This window comes from Prenolepis imparis, unplaced genomic scaffold (genome assembly GCF_030444845.1).
Source record: "Prenolepis imparis isolate NDT839.2.m4 unplaced genomic scaffold, iyPreImpa1.0 SCAF_2, whole genome shotgun sequence".
NCBI lineage: Eukaryota > Metazoa > Arthropoda > Insecta > Hymenoptera > Formicidae > Prenolepis > Prenolepis imparis.
The window spans coordinates 23,279,046-23,296,364 of record NW_028141160.1 but is presented as its reverse complement, the minus strand read 5'-3'; the positions used below and the strand labels follow the sequence as shown (position 1 = coordinate 23,296,364).

The 17,319-nt window shown below is 37.6% G+C and overlaps 3 protein-coding genes across 16 annotated transcripts; 2 read left to right on the top strand and 1 right to left on the bottom strand.

Annotated features, from left to right (window-relative positions):
* The first annotated feature begins 40 nt into the window (after positions 1 to 40).
* On the top strand, positions 41 to 3,628 carry Abi (tyrosine kinase Abl). Of its 11 annotated transcripts, none has more exons than XM_083032340.1 (6): positions 41 to 179; positions 701 to 1,366; positions 1,806 to 2,129; positions 2,265 to 2,519; positions 2,678 to 2,815; positions 3,226 to 3,622. In XM_083032340.1, exons 1-6 carry the CDS (start codon positions 167 to 169, stop codon positions 3,261 to 3,263), a joined length of 1,434 nt encoding a protein of 477 aa, XP_082888466.1. In that variant the 5' UTR covers positions 41 to 166; the 3' UTR covers positions 3,264 to 3,622. The 11 variants fall into 11 exon arrangements, with proteins under 11 accessions (XP_082888466.1, XP_082888468.1, XP_082888469.1 ...); XM_083032343.1 differs by having other exon boundaries at positions 73 to 179; positions 728 to 1,366; positions 3,226 to 3,623; XM_083032339.1 differs by having other exon boundaries at positions 81 to 179; positions 698 to 1,366; positions 3,226 to 3,623.
* A 151-nt stretch (positions 3,629 to 3,779) lies between these two features.
* Positions 3,780 to 6,276, bottom strand: Fntb (Farnesyl transferase beta subunit). The gene is made up of 7 exons (XM_083032355.1): positions 6,155 to 6,276; positions 5,816 to 5,923; positions 5,525 to 5,650; positions 5,200 to 5,438; positions 4,805 to 5,105; positions 4,489 to 4,733; positions 3,780 to 4,274 (listed from the first exon to the last, which is right to left on the bottom strand). The coding sequence occupies exons 2-7, from the start codon at positions 5,918 to 5,920 to the stop codon at positions 4,085 to 4,087; spliced, it is 1,206 nt and encodes a 401-aa protein (XP_082888481.1). The 5' UTR covers positions 5,921 to 5,923; positions 6,155 to 6,276; the 3' UTR covers positions 3,780 to 4,084.
* A 1,237-nt stretch (positions 6,277 to 7,513) lies between these two features.
* On the top strand, positions 7,514 to 17,019 carry Pak (serine/threonine-protein kinase PAK 3-like protein). Of its 4 annotated transcripts, none has more exons than XM_083032327.1 (9): positions 7,514 to 9,196; positions 9,982 to 10,177; positions 11,822 to 11,990; positions 12,075 to 12,216; positions 12,300 to 12,408; positions 12,517 to 12,800; positions 12,881 to 13,376; positions 13,463 to 13,681; positions 13,782 to 17,019. In XM_083032327.1, the coding sequence occupies exons 1-9, from the start codon at positions 9,141 to 9,143 to the stop codon at positions 13,863 to 13,865; spliced, it is 1,755 nt and encodes a 584-aa protein (XP_082888453.1). In that variant the 5' UTR covers positions 7,514 to 9,140; the 3' UTR covers positions 13,866 to 17,019. The 4 variants fall into 4 exon arrangements, with proteins under 4 accessions (XP_082888453.1, XP_082888455.1, XP_082888452.1 ...); XM_083032329.1 differs by having other exon boundaries at positions 7,515 to 9,196; positions 12,090 to 12,216; XM_083032326.1 differs by having other exon boundaries at positions 7,515 to 9,196; positions 12,291 to 12,408.
* Positions 17,020 to 17,319: the final 300 nt, after the last annotated feature.

Here is a 17,319-nt window from a genome sequence, read left to right as displayed (position 1 = left end):
TCAAACTGGACGATATCGATTTACGATATCGCGATATATCGCGAGCGCAAGCGCCGCAGCCATTTTGCTCTTCCGCACGCTCTTTTTATGTGTGTATATAAATAAATTTCGGAAGTTTCGGTAATTATGAATTAATGAAGCTGTGTAGTAGCTGGTAGTTGCAATAATGGCTGAGTACCGTTAGTTGATTTTCTATTCGTTTTTTTATCTCTCTAGATCGTTTCGTACGTAATCGCGCGAGAAGATACACTCTATATTCATCACTCTATCCACTACTCTATCCCTCTGATCACCTATAGCGGTGTCCATTTTGTTTCCGTATCCCTTCAGACGCCGCCCCTGTCATAATCTTATTTCTCGCTTCGATTCCCTTCGTTCCTTCGTGCGAGGAAAGTGGCAAGTATACTAATTGATAGAAGTTAACATATCCTTTTGCATCCGCCTCAAAAAAATCAAGTAATTTAATTTTGTAAAAACATGGAACAATTGTTTATACCGATAAAAATATCATTTTAAAAATATATGCGCGTATGCTTGTCTCTTTATTTCATTCAACTTATAATTATTCTCGTGTGCTTTATTGTTAAAAATAATTATAATATATTCTGCATGCGTATGAATATATACATATATGTATGTTTATATGTATATATTATGTATAAATTATATATATAATTTCTTTTATATTGTCTGCGAGAAGGATCAGGTTCCTATTGCGTGTCATCAGGAGTTGGCAGTGATTCTGAAGTCATGGCTGAATTGGCGGCACTTCTGCGACATGAGATTCCCGAGGGAAGGAACAATCTGTCGGATAGTCATACCAATTTGGAGAGAGTGGCTGAATATTGCGAGGCAAATTACTTTCAAGCTGAAAACAAGAGAATTGCACTGGAGGAAACTAAAAATTACACCACGCAGTCTTTGGCCAGTGTTGCGTATCAAATAAATACTCTGGCTTACAATTTTCTTCAACTGTTGGATTTGCAAACGTCTCAGCTTGCTGAAATGGAAAGTCAGATGAATCACATTGCTCAGACAGTTATGATACACAAAGAGAAGGTTGCCAGGAGAGAAATCGGCGTCTTGACGGCCAACAAAATGACGACTCGTCAGTACAAAATTATCGCTCCCGCGAATCCTGAAAAACCAATTAAATATGTTAGAAAGAGCATCGATTACACAATCTTAGATGATATCGGACATGGTGTACGTAGCTGCGGTACACCACGAAGCAAGCAGAGAGGTGGTAGTCAAGGCAGTGTTCAAAGTTTAGGTGCTGCTTCTACAGGTTCAGGTTTAGGTGCTGCTATGGTAGGACCTGCTCCTACCACTAAACCACCTACACCACCTCAGACAGTGAGAACTGGTAAGAATTACATACATATATATATATATATATATACACATAATGTATACAGAATGTTTGATACAAGTTTTAGTTTTTGCTACAAAATAGAGAAATATAAGATTTTTTCTCCCGTTGTCATTTATAAGGATAATTTGCAATTGTACTATAAATTATCAAACATTCTGTATGTACAGGGTGTCCCAGAACGCTCTGGGACACCCTACATAAGTGTTAGGAATGGTACGAGTGCTACACAAACTTGTAAAGGTGTACTTTTTCAGTTGCAGTTATAAAAAAAATTAATCATTTCGCTAAGGTATTTACTGCTTTTTGCTCGCATGTGTGTCTCTTCTTTCTTTCGGCTTCTAAGTGTTACACCATTCTACTTGTTACATCCAAGTGTTAAGTGTATGTCATACAAATGGTACAGCGAATAATATTAAAATTCTTTGTATAGGAACGTTGAGTAAAGGATCGCGCGAGTATAGGACCCCACCAGCGGTAGCCCCACCACAAGTTCCTAGTCACTACGCGCCCAACTATCCGCTCGGCCATCCTAGGCGAGATCGCGGCCCAGGATATAGCACTCTGCCATTGCATGCTCACAATACCCACGCGAGCCACAACGCCAATCATAACGCGCATACTAATTCCATCAATCAGCATACTGTGCCACAAGTGGGAACGGTACATCCTCTGCAGAGTCATCCACAGACGCCACCACCGGCACCGCCTAGTGTTACCGCGGGCTATGCACAGGAACAGCATAATAGTATGCCTCGTAAGTAACAATATAGATATCATTTTTATATTTAATAATATTTAATATCGATATATGTATATGTATATACTATATAATTTTATGGTGACATATGTTGCGCTGTTTATAATATATTGTGGTTTCTTACCATCTTAGCTCCACCCTCGCCCTTGGTCGGACTAGGCGACATGACGGAATTCACTGGACATCACACTCTACCACACAGATTATCTCATCAGATTAGTCGTAGCAGTGGCGCGAATAGTCCGCCTTTGCCACCGCCTCCACCACCGGAACAGGATGAACATCCACAATTCGGAAGACCGACGCCGTCCTCTAGTGCTATAATGCCGATCGTGCCGGATGAGGAAGATCTGCCTGGATGGGTGCCAAAAAATTATATCGAGAAAGGTGGAGTTTTTACTTTCATTACATTTATTACATTCATTAAAAAGTTATATTTATTTATGTTACAATATCAAGCTGTTTGATATAATACGCTGTATGTAATATAATACGTAATAATAATATATATCAGTAATTTATGATAAAAAATATCGTAATTGCAGTGGTGGCCATTTATGATTATTATGCGGATAAAGAGGACGAGCTAAGTTTCCAAGAGAGTTCTGTGATTTACGTGCTCAAGAAGAACGACGACGGATGGTGGGAAGGAGTGATGGACGGAATAACAGGATTATTTCCGGGTAATTATGTCGAACCATGCGTATAACTACATGCAATAATTGGATATATCAAAATAATTATCGGAAGACTGCAATTTTTAGACATTTATCATACACACATGTACATGTTATTCTCATCGCATTTATATTAATCAACATCATGATAAAGTAAACAAAAGTTGTTCATCTCACTTTTCCTTTCAACAAATCAATCATTCTATCCATCTGTAATTAAGTATGCGGGAGACAATTTTTTGAAACTCGTTGAAATGTTAGAAATATTATTTTTGTTGTATTTTTTATACACGTTATTTAATAATTTATATTGACAAGTGTACAAAAAGAATTCAAATTATTTAAAAATTAGTGCTATGTAAGTAATATTGCACTTTGAACTTGCATCAATCAATAATCAACTATATGTGATGCAGTTACTGGTGCCAAGAGACAGACAGAGAATCCAAAGTAGAGCACAAACATCCTTTATAGATTTTACGTCATTTCTACCGCTTATTCATATCTTTGATTCTTGCCGCGCCTATAGTCGTGCGAAATATCGAATAATTGGTCACCATGACGTTTTGTTGATATGTAGGACAAAGAAGAAATGATAAGGTGTTTTATCGACAAAGTAATTCAGTCGAGAGTTTTGAATCAAATACTGAGAAGTTAAATTTTTATATTAACATAAAAAGATGTATTTTTCTGCACTTTTAGTATTTCTTCACGAAAATAGATATTTAATTATATATTAATATATAGTAGCGATATTATATTCTATTAATTATATATTTCTCTTTCTATATATGTATATATCTATGTATAATGATTGTATGTTGCAATAGAAATCTTTTACCTCTATGAATTGTTTTGCATTATTATTCACAAAATGATCACATCCGATTGTTAAAAGAAAACAGAAATTTCACAATCAAACAAGGTAGTTGCAGCAGTTTCCACTTAAAGAAATAGACAACTGTATGTTAGCTTCTTCATAGACTTTATTAATATAAAATTAAGATAAGGGAAAAATGCAATATTTTTTTGAATATTTAATGTCAAACAATACGCATCGATTGACATAAACTTTTTACATACTTTTTCCTTATCACAAAATTACGGAATTTCATATACAAGTAACTTTCTACGTACACAACATTGGTCAGTTCAAGTGTTCCATCTTTTTAGGATTCTGTCTTTCTTCGGATTTCTTTTTTTTCTTTTTCTTCTTTTAGGAAAAACATACAAACATGGTTAATATATTTTTTCAAATAGCTAAGACACACTCAATCAATCAGGTATTGGTAGAGTAAGAAAATACTCTTGCCCTTTTTTCGCAGCAGAGTACTCCACGTTATAAACAGGATGGATTACCCCCACCTTATTTGCAGGTCTCATTCCGATAATCGATTTTGTCGGTGAGTTTTGCGCGACTGATAATCCACTAAGAACATAACATGTGTGATATATGTCGCGATTTCTGTAAAAAGAAAAAAAAAACATTGCAATACAAGATTGAACAAAATCCATATATGTATATATTTTTATATGAAAACAAAAATAATATTATTTCACTAAGAAATTAATAGAAGTTTATAACAAAAAAATATTTTGTTATAATAATCCCAATTTAATATATATACAGTAACGTAATCGTAAATATATAGAATATATATGTGTAGAATATTACGTACTTTCCTGGCTTATCCAAAAGACCACCGTGTGGGTTCTGACAGCAAGTTAATATATACTCTTGTAAGGCCTCTTGGTTGAACAACCAGTGGTCGGAAGTATTAAACGCCTTTCCTTGCATTGACAAGATAGCAGAGATTAATGGAAACGTCCCACCTTGCCAGAACGAATAGCAACCGTCCACCAATTTGTTCGTACGTCCTTGGAAACCACCCTCCAAACGCATTTGTTTGTTTACTATCCATCTCTGCGAAAAAAAGAGGCAAAGATGTGAACGAAAATGAAATCGCGATTATAAGAGGAGTCTTACCCTCTTACCAACAGTTCTGATAAATTGCACAACTCTGTTTTTCCGAGCATTACGAGTGCCGCCAGAGCGCAATAAGCGTATCCGCCGTGAGCCTCCATTCCTGGACAACCGCCAAAACCACCTTCCCACGTCTGACATTTGACTATCCATTCGGCGGTATCCTTAAACATATCCGGTGTATATACATTCGTCAGTTTAGCAGACGCGAGGGCGCAATATGCTCCCCGTATATCTATCTCGCCGTTTTCGTGCATGCAAAAAGAACCGTCCTCTCCGCGTAAGGAAGACAGAAAGCGTTTCAGGTTCTTCCTGAAATTAACAAACAAATCTTAACGATACTATACACAAGACGCATACGATGAATTTTAATAATATTATATACAAAAAATGTAATAAAGTGTACCTATCTATCACATCGTAAGCCTCCCGTGTACCGATAGTGCATAACGCGTTCACCGCTGCGTACGTAGAGGCTAAATGCGGATATTGTCCAGGACCTCCTCCGAAACCGCCTGTCGGCGACTGACATTTGGCTAGAAAACCTGCTATCTTGGAATTTTCCTCATCCTCTAAGCGTTCTCCTAATATCGCAAGTGAATGCAGTATCCAGAAACAGAGCCATGGTCTACTGGAGTCTAAGCACTACCGTCGTTATAAATACTCGATAAATCCTTTATCATTACAAACAAGAACAATATTGTTTAATATTAAAAATAAAATATAAATACCTCATAAGTTTCATTTAAATGCGTGATTGATTTCTTTAAAAACTGGATATGCTTTGGCCTAAGTAAGATGGGATCTGTGTCTTTGCAAGATCGATAAAACTTTAGCACTATCTCCTCGACACGAGCCTAAAAAAGTTAATTGTGGCATTATAGTGGTAAATGACAAGATTTTAATACAACAATATATAATTACAATATTCAAAAATGCAATAAAATGAAGAGAATAATATGTTCAATAAAAAATAAATACGTGTATCGTTTGTTTATATTTTTGTGCAGAGACCTATTTACCTGTTCGTCTGTGGTTGCGGTTTGATAGTCCTCGTCGTTTTGTCGCTGTTTTAATACTTCCTCATAACTTCGACCTGTGTGTAGGCCTAAATCCGAGTCCGACATAATCTATTAATAATAACAGTAATGTGTCACAATCGTTTAATAAAAATCTGTTGTTAATAATGATTTATATAAGATATCGTTAATCGAGGCAATTTTAATTTTATAATTTTATTATAAAATATCCTCCGAAAAAAAGAAAGATGCTTTAGAGGTTAAGAAACCTTCTTGCTACATATCATTTACAGAATTTTATATCGTGTATTTTTATATGACGCTTCATCATGCCGTACTTACGCTTAAAATTACGTTAATAAATTATGTTATTAAATATTATTATATATACAATGTTAACCAATATATTACGGTTACACTCATAACCTATCTAATTTTGGTATCACTTGCATAGCGCGATGTAAAGCTAGTATCGCATGGTTTCAAATGTGTCGCGTTCGCCGAGTAAGCAAGTCACTGATTGGTTGAGAAATTTGTAGATTCCCTTTCCACATTTCTTCAATTAAATTCACAGCTATTTTCCTAATTTCAAAAACCAAAACATTTCCTGGAAGCTGCGTACTGATCTCTAAATATCTGATGAGAAATAATTTTTAGCTCAGGTAGATTAATGTAAAAAGAGAGACAGAGAGTCCGCCAACACTTTGTATCCTTCAAGGTGCCTTTTCATGCTGACGCTCGACGTTCATTTTTAGCGTCAAAAGACGTCACGTGACCAAAAATAAAGATACCAATTCGTCAATTTTGGTCACGTGACATCTTTTGACACTAAAAATGAGCGTCGAGTGTCAGCATGAAAAGGCACCTTAATTCTCTATAAATCTGCTCCGATTTTCTATAGAATAGTAGGCTCGCTTCAGAGTGTATTTAATAGGAATAAATATATCAAAAGTTTTCTGCACAATACAAACGTACAAGCAATATAAGAACAAAAAATAGAAATTATTCATCAATAGAAGCAAAGAATATATCTATTATTGTTATCCCCTATAATATCCATCTGCTTCTGTTGATGCATGGATATTTTTATTCTCTCCATCTCTTCTTATTGTTTATATTTTTGTATTGGGTGCAGTAGGCCTTAAGTCTAGTCTACAATAGAGTCGTAAGGTCGTAAACGTAAGAAATTGACCAATCACAGTCGATTATTCTCCTCGAATTCAACTGTGATTGGTCAATTTCTTACGTTTCAACCTTACGACTCTATTGTAGACTAGCCCTTATGCTTAATATTTATTCCTATTCCTAATATTTTTTTCTATTGTGCGCAGGACTTTATATAAGGCCCTGCGCACAATAAAGAAAATATTAGGAATAAGAATTATTTTAAAATAATAAAATCGAAAAAACTTTGATATATAAATACAAAAATTTAAATATAAAGGGCTCGTATATTTGTATTTTGATATTATAGATTCTTTTCGATTTTATTATTATTATTATTTTTATTATTTTATTTTATTATTTTAAAATAATATATTCTTTATCTTTAATATTTATTCCTAATATTTTCTCTTTGTGCGCAGGGCTTTATATTTTAGAGCTCGATGCTTATGCAGGGTTCACACTGCGTAGATTCATATAGAAGGCAGTGTGAATCCTCCATAACGGCGGGTGACGACGACGGAGGAGGTGGAGGTGGCGAATCGCGGACCTTGTCGTCGGGGCGCGCGGAGAGCGAAAGATCGCGAGTGTCCGATCCGGTGCTTTCGTTCCGTCGTCTGAGGAATCCCACCCTCGTGAAGGAGGGTCGTGAGGATCTCGCCCGACGACGACGACGAGGATGCGCCCGTACGTTGACGTTTAATCGCGCGTTTTTTTTTTTCTGTGCACGTATATACGCGGAGAGAGCCGAGAACGGACGGCGAGCTGTCAAACGTCAAACTCGCAGATGAGGCCTCCCCCCGAACTCGACGTCGTCGATAGCGATCGAAGGAGATAACGGAGAAGAGGAAGCATGACGCGAGAAATATGAGAGAAGGAAATGAAATGCGTAAAATTGGAGTAGAGGATATATAAAATCCCAAGAAGTGGCATAAAGTGGCGCCATCGGAGCCGGATTACAATATACGTATACATGAGCCAAAAAAGGTGCTGTTTACAGATCCTCTCGCACCATATATCTCCTTGGCGGTGAGGAATGCTCTTCCGAATGTTTAGTATCGAGAGGGAGCGCCGTTCGGTATTGTCTAAATCCGCCATTGGGTGCCATATGTACCCCCCACTCCACTGTACTCCGTTCTGATTCGCCGTATTCGTATACGCACCTTCGTTGTACTTTTTCATTCGCAAGTGCAAGGATCGAGTGTCCGAGGATCGCGCGACGAGGAACGCGATACAAGTCGCCGCCGCAACGACGTTGTCGAGAGCGCGAAGGACGGAAAGCGGCGGAGAGAGAGAGAGAGAGCGAAAGAAAGGGAAAGGGCGCACGCGCAGGAGTGAGCGTGGGAGAGGGGGGAGGCGGATAGGTAGATAAAGCGAGAGAGGGAGAGCGAGGCGTGCGAAAGATCCGTGGATGCGGCGGGGTGTCTGCACCCGTGCGTGAATCACGCCTCGGAAACGCTCTCTCTCTCTCTTTCTCCTTTTTTTTTCTCCCTTTCTGCTCGCCGTCGTCCTCGAATGCGTCCTCCGGGCTCGTCGCGACATTGACCCGTGTGTCGCTCCCGGACGCCACCGCCGACGACGATCAGCAGCAGCAGCAGTCACCCTGATCGAGGGAGAGCAGCGGTCAGCCAGCGAGCGGCGTCTCTCTCTTTCTCGCGCCGAGGGACATCCACGAGGAAGCCTCCAGGTCTCGGTCCTCCCGGACACCATCACCGGTCCATCATGACTCGTCTCGTTCAAGTTCCGCGGCCAGTATCGAGAGTTCTGTGATGAAGGGTGTCGTTACAGCGCGGTGAGAGAGAGAGAGAGAGAGAGAGAGGGGGGGGGGACACTTACACCTGTAAATCCATCTACCGGGTGTGCCTTTCGAGAATCTTGGATATTATCTGGAGATTGAAGACTCGGTAGCAACGTCGTCGTCGTCGTCGTCGTCCTCGTCGGTGACGGGGCTCGAAGGTTTTTTCTTTTTCGAGGAGATTCTTGTGCTGTTGAAAGTGAAAGTTGCGAGAACGACGAGAGAGAGAGAGAGAGAGAGAGGTGCGATATATCTATACAGGTATATATAGACACACGCGCGCGTTGACAGAACGCGGGTTTAATTAAAGGAGTAGAGACGCAGCAACGGAGGATAGACTGGCAACAAAGGAACAGAAGCGGATACAACATGTCAGATGAGGAAGACAAACCCCCGGCACCCCCTGTTCGATTGACATCAAACAGGTACACTTTGCATATTATTGTCTGTTTAATAAACTTGTAAATGATAATGAATTGTATTGATTTGTCAAGAGACACAGTTGAATACCGTAAGATAATACTTGGTCTTGCGTTGATTCTTATGTACAATACGTTTACGTAAAGTTTATTCTGAAATTGTTTGCATCGAAAGAAAGATTATCTAGATAACAATCATTTAATCAGTATAATTTGTCATTTATCATTGCACATGAATGTATTCATATGAATTATCATATAATCATGTGTCGTGTTTTGCGTTATACATATGAACATTGTAAAAATTTATGAGATAATTACAATAATGCGGAAAATAATAATAGACAGTTAAACTAATTGCAGAAAAATAATTTATATTTGACATATAATTCAGAATTTACAATTCTGTCGTAACTCGTATCTTTTATGCAATATGTATAAAAGTCTACATTCTCCAAAAATAGAAAGGCATTAAGCTAGAGGTTGCTAAAAATAATTTCTCTTGCTGACTTTCTTCTGTGGGAGACCATCATAAAAGATGTCTAGATGTCATCCCAACGTTATGTCTCTACATACTTAATATATATATATATATATATACATAAACAATTAAATTTATATCTTACAATAATTATACCAGCAATAAAATATTTTAAAATCTTTTTTCTTGTAATAAAATGTAAAATATAAAATGTGAATTAATATTAAATAATGTAAGATTAATACAAGATAATTGGATAATCATTAATCTGTGGCTGCGATAGATGTGTCAATGTTATTTACATTTTCAGGGGGGAATCAGCGCCTAATTTACCGGTGGACATGCGTCCGCTGCCTAAGGAGCCGGATTCCGACGAACGCAAGAAGAAGACGCTAAAGGGCAAAATAAAGATGAAGGAGAACAAGGACAAACCGAATATCAGTTACCCCACGAATTTCGAGCACACCGTGCACGTCGGATTTGACGCTGTCACCGGCGAATTCACGGTAGGTTTTTCTCTCCGTTCCCCAGTCGCGATTCGCACAGTCGCCTCTCTACACCCTCTTGTTCAAAATGCACTCGCTTACCGCTTCGCTGTCGTATCACGGTGCGGATTATCTATGAGAGAGACGATGGAGAGAATTAAAAAATAAAAGAGTTATTTATATTACGTGTAGATTACTCGATATTATTGGCATTTGGTATCTTTCTCTATATCTCTGTATTGTATTATTCTTGTGTGTGTTTGTGAATCACATGGATTTTCCGTACCTGATCGAAATGAGATATGAGTTCACTGGTTCACATATGTATACAGGGTGTCCCAGAATGATGGGAACTAAATTCCCCATGTGTGTGCAGATTCCTGGGATCATTTGGAGATGATTTTTCCTCAGCAAAAATGTTGAGACATCAATAATTTTCGAGTTATAAGCGATTGAAAATAAAGGGTTTTTCGCAAACGAAGCCTTGTGGAAATAAAATAATAATAAATTCACATTCTTCAGTTAATTTCAGGTAGAGTTTACTTTAATAGAATTTTAATTTAAGGCTTAGTTACAAAGATACATGATGGCAAAAATTGGAAACATGCAAAAAATAATGACCTACCTCGACATTTTCGCTGAGGAAAAATCGTCTCCAGATGATCCCAGGAATCTGCGCACGAATTTAGTCCCCATCATTCTGGGACACCCTGTATATATAAATATAAATATTATACATATATATACATATACATTCGAACATATCGAGAACGGTACTTTGGTAATTTGTCCGACGCTTCTTATATCTTATTATTTTCACATAACTAAACTAACAAGACACGTATTTCTTTCCAAGCTGCCATTAAAAGTAAGTAAATTAATACGGTTTAGTTTGTGCCTGTTGTATATACATATACACCACGTGGTGGTTCGACACTTTCTTTCCGTTGCGGTTTTTATGAGATTAGATGTTTACTTTCCATTGAGTATGTCGAGAATTTTGTCGATACATAGTCGCTTCAGTAGATTGATACAAGCTTTAGTCGACGTTGCATACAACAATATTCGTTTCTTTCTCACAGAATGATTTTCGGCACAGCAAATAGGAGTCAAGTTGTATCAGTTTTGTAAATTTTATTTACAAATTATGTTTACTCCTTCTATTGAAATTGAAACTGTGTGTGCATGTATTCAATTAATGATTTTATAGAAAATTAAATAATTTTTATTAAATTTTATATATATTTTTTTTTAATTCCACATATATGCACATTATATAATATTTAAATAATCAAAGTTTAGAATATTATTTCCAATTTTTGTTTATAAAAATTACAAAATTATATATAAATAAGAGAATAATATCAAATATCAAAAATTCTGAATTATATTCCCGAATAACAAAAAACAATTGTAGGTTTTAATTATGCCACGACTCAAACTTATTAGTATCTACAAATATACGTGACACAGAAATATTTCTTAATCTTTATTCCTTTTATACATCATATAGTTTGCATGTTTGAAAATCAAAATCTAGGATTAGTATTAGGTGCACTTTAGACACTAGCGTTATATTTGCCAGACTTGCTGGATTACTTACCATCTGTCTGTTTTACAGTAAACATGATAATTGTCGTCTCACAATGTGTGTTTCTTTCCCAGGGTATGCCAGAAGCATGGGCAAGGTTGCTTATGTCTAGCAACATTAGTAAGCAGGAGCAGAAGAAGAATCCGCAGGCTGTGTTGGATGTATTAAATTGGTATGACAGTAGCAGTAAGGAGGCAAAGGGCTCCAAGTACATGACCACAACTAAAATGGTAGGAGTTGTTGGTAAGTATCGAGATATCAGTTTGTATGTAGAGAAATAATTTGAATTTAACAAAAGTACAATACTAATGACCATACTAACCATAGATAAAACCTATTTAGCTCCGATCGAAAGGGCGAGTAGTCCCCGTAGTATGGGAATCAGTATCGGCACCGGTGTGGGAAATATTCGCGGCCAAGCAATGTCCCAGGCATCCGGAAGCTCTCACTCCCAGCATTCGTTGAGCAGGTGAGTCTTTTACACTTTTACGCGTTTGTCCCTCGGTCGTTTAAATATTTTCTGAGAAACGGCAACGGTTACAGGGTGAGCAGCAGTAGCCCGAGTAGCACGCCGACGGACGCGTGTGCGACCAGCTCGGAACAGGAGGACGAGCCGCCGCCTCCGCCGATCTCCGCCCGGCCGGAACGTACGAAATCGATCGTAAGTTTTGTGCGTTTAAGCGCGATTAAGAAATGCGCGTTTAAGTCCACTATTAGTGATTATTTTACTGCAACTATTTGCAACTAACGATTCATTTTCATCGCACAGTATACGAAACCTATAGAAGAGGAACCACCGCCACCCCTGACGACCACGCTGGGCTCGCCGCAAAGAAACGGCATGCAACAGCAGCAACAGCAGTCTCAATTAGATAGAAATAAGAATCAAGCGACACCGACGTCAACAACGACCGATCAAACGCGACCGGCACAAGGTGACAAAGCTAGAAAGAAGAAAATGTCAGACGACGAAATATTAGAAAAGCTTAGAACAATTGTGAGCGTAGGAGACCCTAATAGAAAATACACGAAAATGGAAAAGATCGGACAAGGGTAAGACGCGGAAATAACGATTGATAAATAATTATATTGAGAGAGATATAATTGTACTAATTAACGATCACGATTTGCAGTGCTTCGGGAACAGTGTATACAGCGATAGAAACGTCCACTGGCATGGAGGTTGCAATAAAACAAATGAATCTGTCGCAACAGCCAAAGAAAGAGCTTATAATAAACGAGATTCTGGTAATGCGGGAGAATAAGCATCCGAACGTTGTAAATTACTTGGATAGTTATTTAGTCGGGGAAGAACTGTGGGTAGTCATGGAATATTTGCCAGGTGGCAGTTTGACGGATGTTGTGACCGAGACTTGTATGGACGAAGGTCAAATTGCCGCGGTGTGTAGAGAGGTATTGCAGGCACTCGAGTTCCTTCATTGTAATCAGGTTATACATAGGGACATTAAGTCCGACAATATCCTCCTGGGTCTGGATGGAGGGGTGAAGTTGACGGACTTTGGCTTTTGCGCGCAAATCTCGCCGGAGCAGAGCAAACGAACGACGATGGTTGGCACGCCGTATTGGATGGCGCCGGAAGTGGTGACACGAAAGCAGTACGGACCTAAGGTAAGAGAGAGATTCTCACATCAATTGTTATTAATAATGAAAATCGATTAAAACCGTATAATTAATCTCGTACCTTGGTGTCCCAGGTTGATATATGGTCGTTGGGAATAATGGCGATCGAGATGATTGAAGGGGAACCACCATATCTGAATGAAAACCCGTTGAGAGCGTTATACTTGATCGCGACGAACGGCAAACCGGAAATCAAGGAAAAGGATAAATTGTCGAGTATATTTCAAGATTTTCTAGATCAGTGTTTGGAAGTTGAGGTGGAAAAACGGTCCGCGGCTTCCGAACTGTTAAAGGTAAGAGAGAACCATTAATTGTTACAGAACGCGAACTTTCTCTTCATATTTCTCGCTCGAGCTGATTTAATTGGAAATGTGTGTTTAAATTAAATTGCAGCATCCTTTTCTGAAATTAGCCAGGCCACTAGCTTCGTTAACACCTTTAATAATGGCAGCGAAGGAAGCTGCTAAAGGTCATTAAAAGAGGCCAGTGGTGCGATTAGATCGTAAGAGACGTGAGAGCGCGGTTATGCGAACGCGAGCGCGGAAAAAAAAGAAAGAAAAGAAGGAAATAATGAATCACCCTCCCAAAACGGAAACGGCACAATAATTCAATAATATATAATAAATATAAACGTATATATATATATATATATATATATATATATATATAAAAATGAATATACATATATATATATCTATGTATGCATACATATGTGTATATCGTATGTGAATATTATTTTATTTGCGGCATCGTGTACATGTATACACATACGCATGCATATATTCATTACGTATGCATATAGATCGATAGATAGAACATATTCGATACTGTGATGGAGTATCGAGAAAGCGGTTGCACAGTTTAAAAAAAAATGCTCGATTCTCGCATGTTGCGAGCGCGAACAACAAAGTTTAATCAGAAAGAGCTATAAGCGATCTGATAACAGAGATCTTGTTTTCCTCGATAAAATCTAATTACAATTGGGGCATGTAAAACTGGACTCACACACAAAAATCTTAGTTAGCTTAGTCTTCGAAGGAAATAGAAGAAAACGAGACTCGTTTCACATATGTGTGCGCTGTTGCCTGGGATGAGCTTTTGCCGTAATTTTGATGGATTGTCATCGAGGAAATACAAGCGATTGTCAGTTATTTTCTAAAAATATAAAACTAGTATTATACTAACTCTCTAAAAAAAAAGAAAAAAAGAAAGAAAAAATTCAAATCGGAGAAAGAGAGTTAGCAAGAAATGCATATTATTTATAGCGCGAGAATCTTAATAGATAATACCACAAACAAATGTGTGAACAAGTGCATAGGACCTATTCTAATATATTATTGTTTAATGAGAGATCGTAGACAGAAAGAAGATTGGTCTTCGTGTCGGACTTGTATTTTTCGACAGAGAGATTACGCGGTGAAGCAGAGCAATATGTTTTTTGATTGGTGTGTTTTGATCCGATTAGCGCGACGAATAGATGTGTAAGCGGTAGAGTAAAATTTGTTTTCAACGTTCTTTAACAATCATACGTACTGATCATTGATTATACTTGATTTGTTGTCGATTCAGTTTCCTTATATTGATGAGAGAAATTATTTTCCTTGTATAAAAATACTGCAATTTATATGTTGACGTTTACAATATAGAGAAATTGGTTCACATGTGCTCTGAGCTGATTGCGTAAGAATTGCATATCTCGTTTAAGGCCGCTAACTTAGAGCTTTACGACGAAGAGATGAGTACTTTTTCTCATTTGCGCCGTTAAAAAAAAGAGAGGAAGGAGAAAGGAAGACACGTTAGGACAGAAAACTTACCAAGGTTTACTATTTAGTCGATAAGAACATCTTTCCGAGGGCAAAATGTTTGTCCGTATCACGTGTGTTCTTCGCTGTAAGTCCAACGTATCTGTCTTTAACGTGTCTTGCAGGACAAAAATAAAAGGAAAGAAAAGATGATAGAACGAACGGACGATTGATATATGAAACTGTAAAACAAGGTTCAGACGTAGAAGCATTTTGTGACACTATAAAGTGCCTGTCTTGTCGTTTAGAGACGTGAAGAAAAAAAAAAGAAAACTCGCGTTAGATTTCTTATGAACCACCGTATTACAATACGTAATATTTCGTTTTAGCATCGTGAGAAAGAGAGAGAAGGGAGAGAAGAAACAAATAATCGAATACACACACACATGTAATGGAGTTGAGTTGTAACGTTTTGTGTAGAATGAATTGTGGTTCTGTATGTATGGTTGTATTTGCATCGAACATTATCGAGATATGTCTTTCCTAATGTTGTATTATATATCATCCAAGCGTCATCGCGTCATCGAAAAAAACGAATATCTTAGAAGTACATTTAGTTATCTTAGTATAATACCGTGACTATTAGATTTTGGTATCGTTCTTTTTTTTTTATTCTCTACTTTCGTCGTCCGTTATATTCGACTGAAATATTTATCGCGCGAAAGTCCAAGAAAGAAGTAAAGAAAAGCGACAGCTCATCAAGATTGACATCAATAATAGAAATCATAGATAGAATACGAGCCAATTTGCAGATATTGATGCAAATAAATTTTTTTATTGTAACATTAATACAATCATAAGACGATTTGTGAGAGAGTTATTTGTGAACTTTTGACTCTACGGCAAGAAGAAAAAAGAAAGATGTCGAGGCTAAGAAAAAGAATCTTCTCTAACTAAACATCCGCGTTCCATTCCGGATATAACGCGAGCTCGACGTTTCTACTTCTTTTTCCCTTCTTTCGAGTTTCGAAAGTAGCACGTACTTGCCCGATTTCCGGTTTTCGCGCGATGGATAGATGACTCTCGGTCGACGAGGTTTTTCGTTATACATATATGTATAGGACTCGTATATAAATTAATATTAACTGAAATCATGTGAAAATATAATTATGATAGTTATAAATCGAGAGAGAGAGAGAGGGAGAGAGAGAGAGAGAGAAATTAACGATATACACTTATATTGCATACGAAATGAGACGAAGAAAAGAGAAAAGAAGGAGAGGAGCCCGTATATTATTTGATAACGAGTAATCGTACGATACAGCGTATTCACTTTTCGACGAGTTTATTTTATTCTCTTCCCTTCTTTTTTGTAGTATCATCTTTTGAAGAAAAGCCTGATTAGATTTTTATAATGTTTGACTGTACTTGATCGCGAAAGAGCGGAAGCAGCTCAGTTTGTGTCGACACTCGCGATCGAATTTAGGGTCGGTTTGCCGAAGGAAACTCGATGCAACTTATCTTTAATGGAACTTGGAGAACCTGAATGTGAAATAGGATATATTAATTAAATTTGCACCTTCCCCTTTTCTCAGTATTCCGCGCGAAACATATCTCGAAAACGTTTCGCATTATAATAATCTCCGCTTCGGCGTCCGTCTTTAAAATCGATCGGGTCGTCGACACGAGACAAATAACGTGCGCACGTCTTAGTATTAACGAAAGAAAAAAAAAGTATGAGTGTGTGAAAAAATATATAAAAATAAAGAATGATGCGATCCCCAGGGTTAAAGTTGACGATCAGAAGCACACATTATAGAAGAGCGAGGTCCTGCATTTTCACAAATATCTTTCGGCGCGACTTTCTCCTCCATTTACGTTTTTTTTTTCCCCCTTTTTTGCGGCAGTTATTTTAACAAATATATACTACAGCTATTGTATTAGCAGCTATATTATAATTAATACGTTTAATTTTTACACTTATACGCCAATCGGGTCGCGCGAGGTGCAAAACTGCCTGCATTAAGTATCTATCATCACCCGGTCGATGCACACAATCCTGATTGAAGCGCATCTTAGCATGTAGATAGACGTTGATTCGTTGATAATGGTACCGGACGAATCCTTTTATCGCGTGAACAAAAGTACAAAAATTGTACCAAGCATGCCTTATCGTAAATAATAATAAG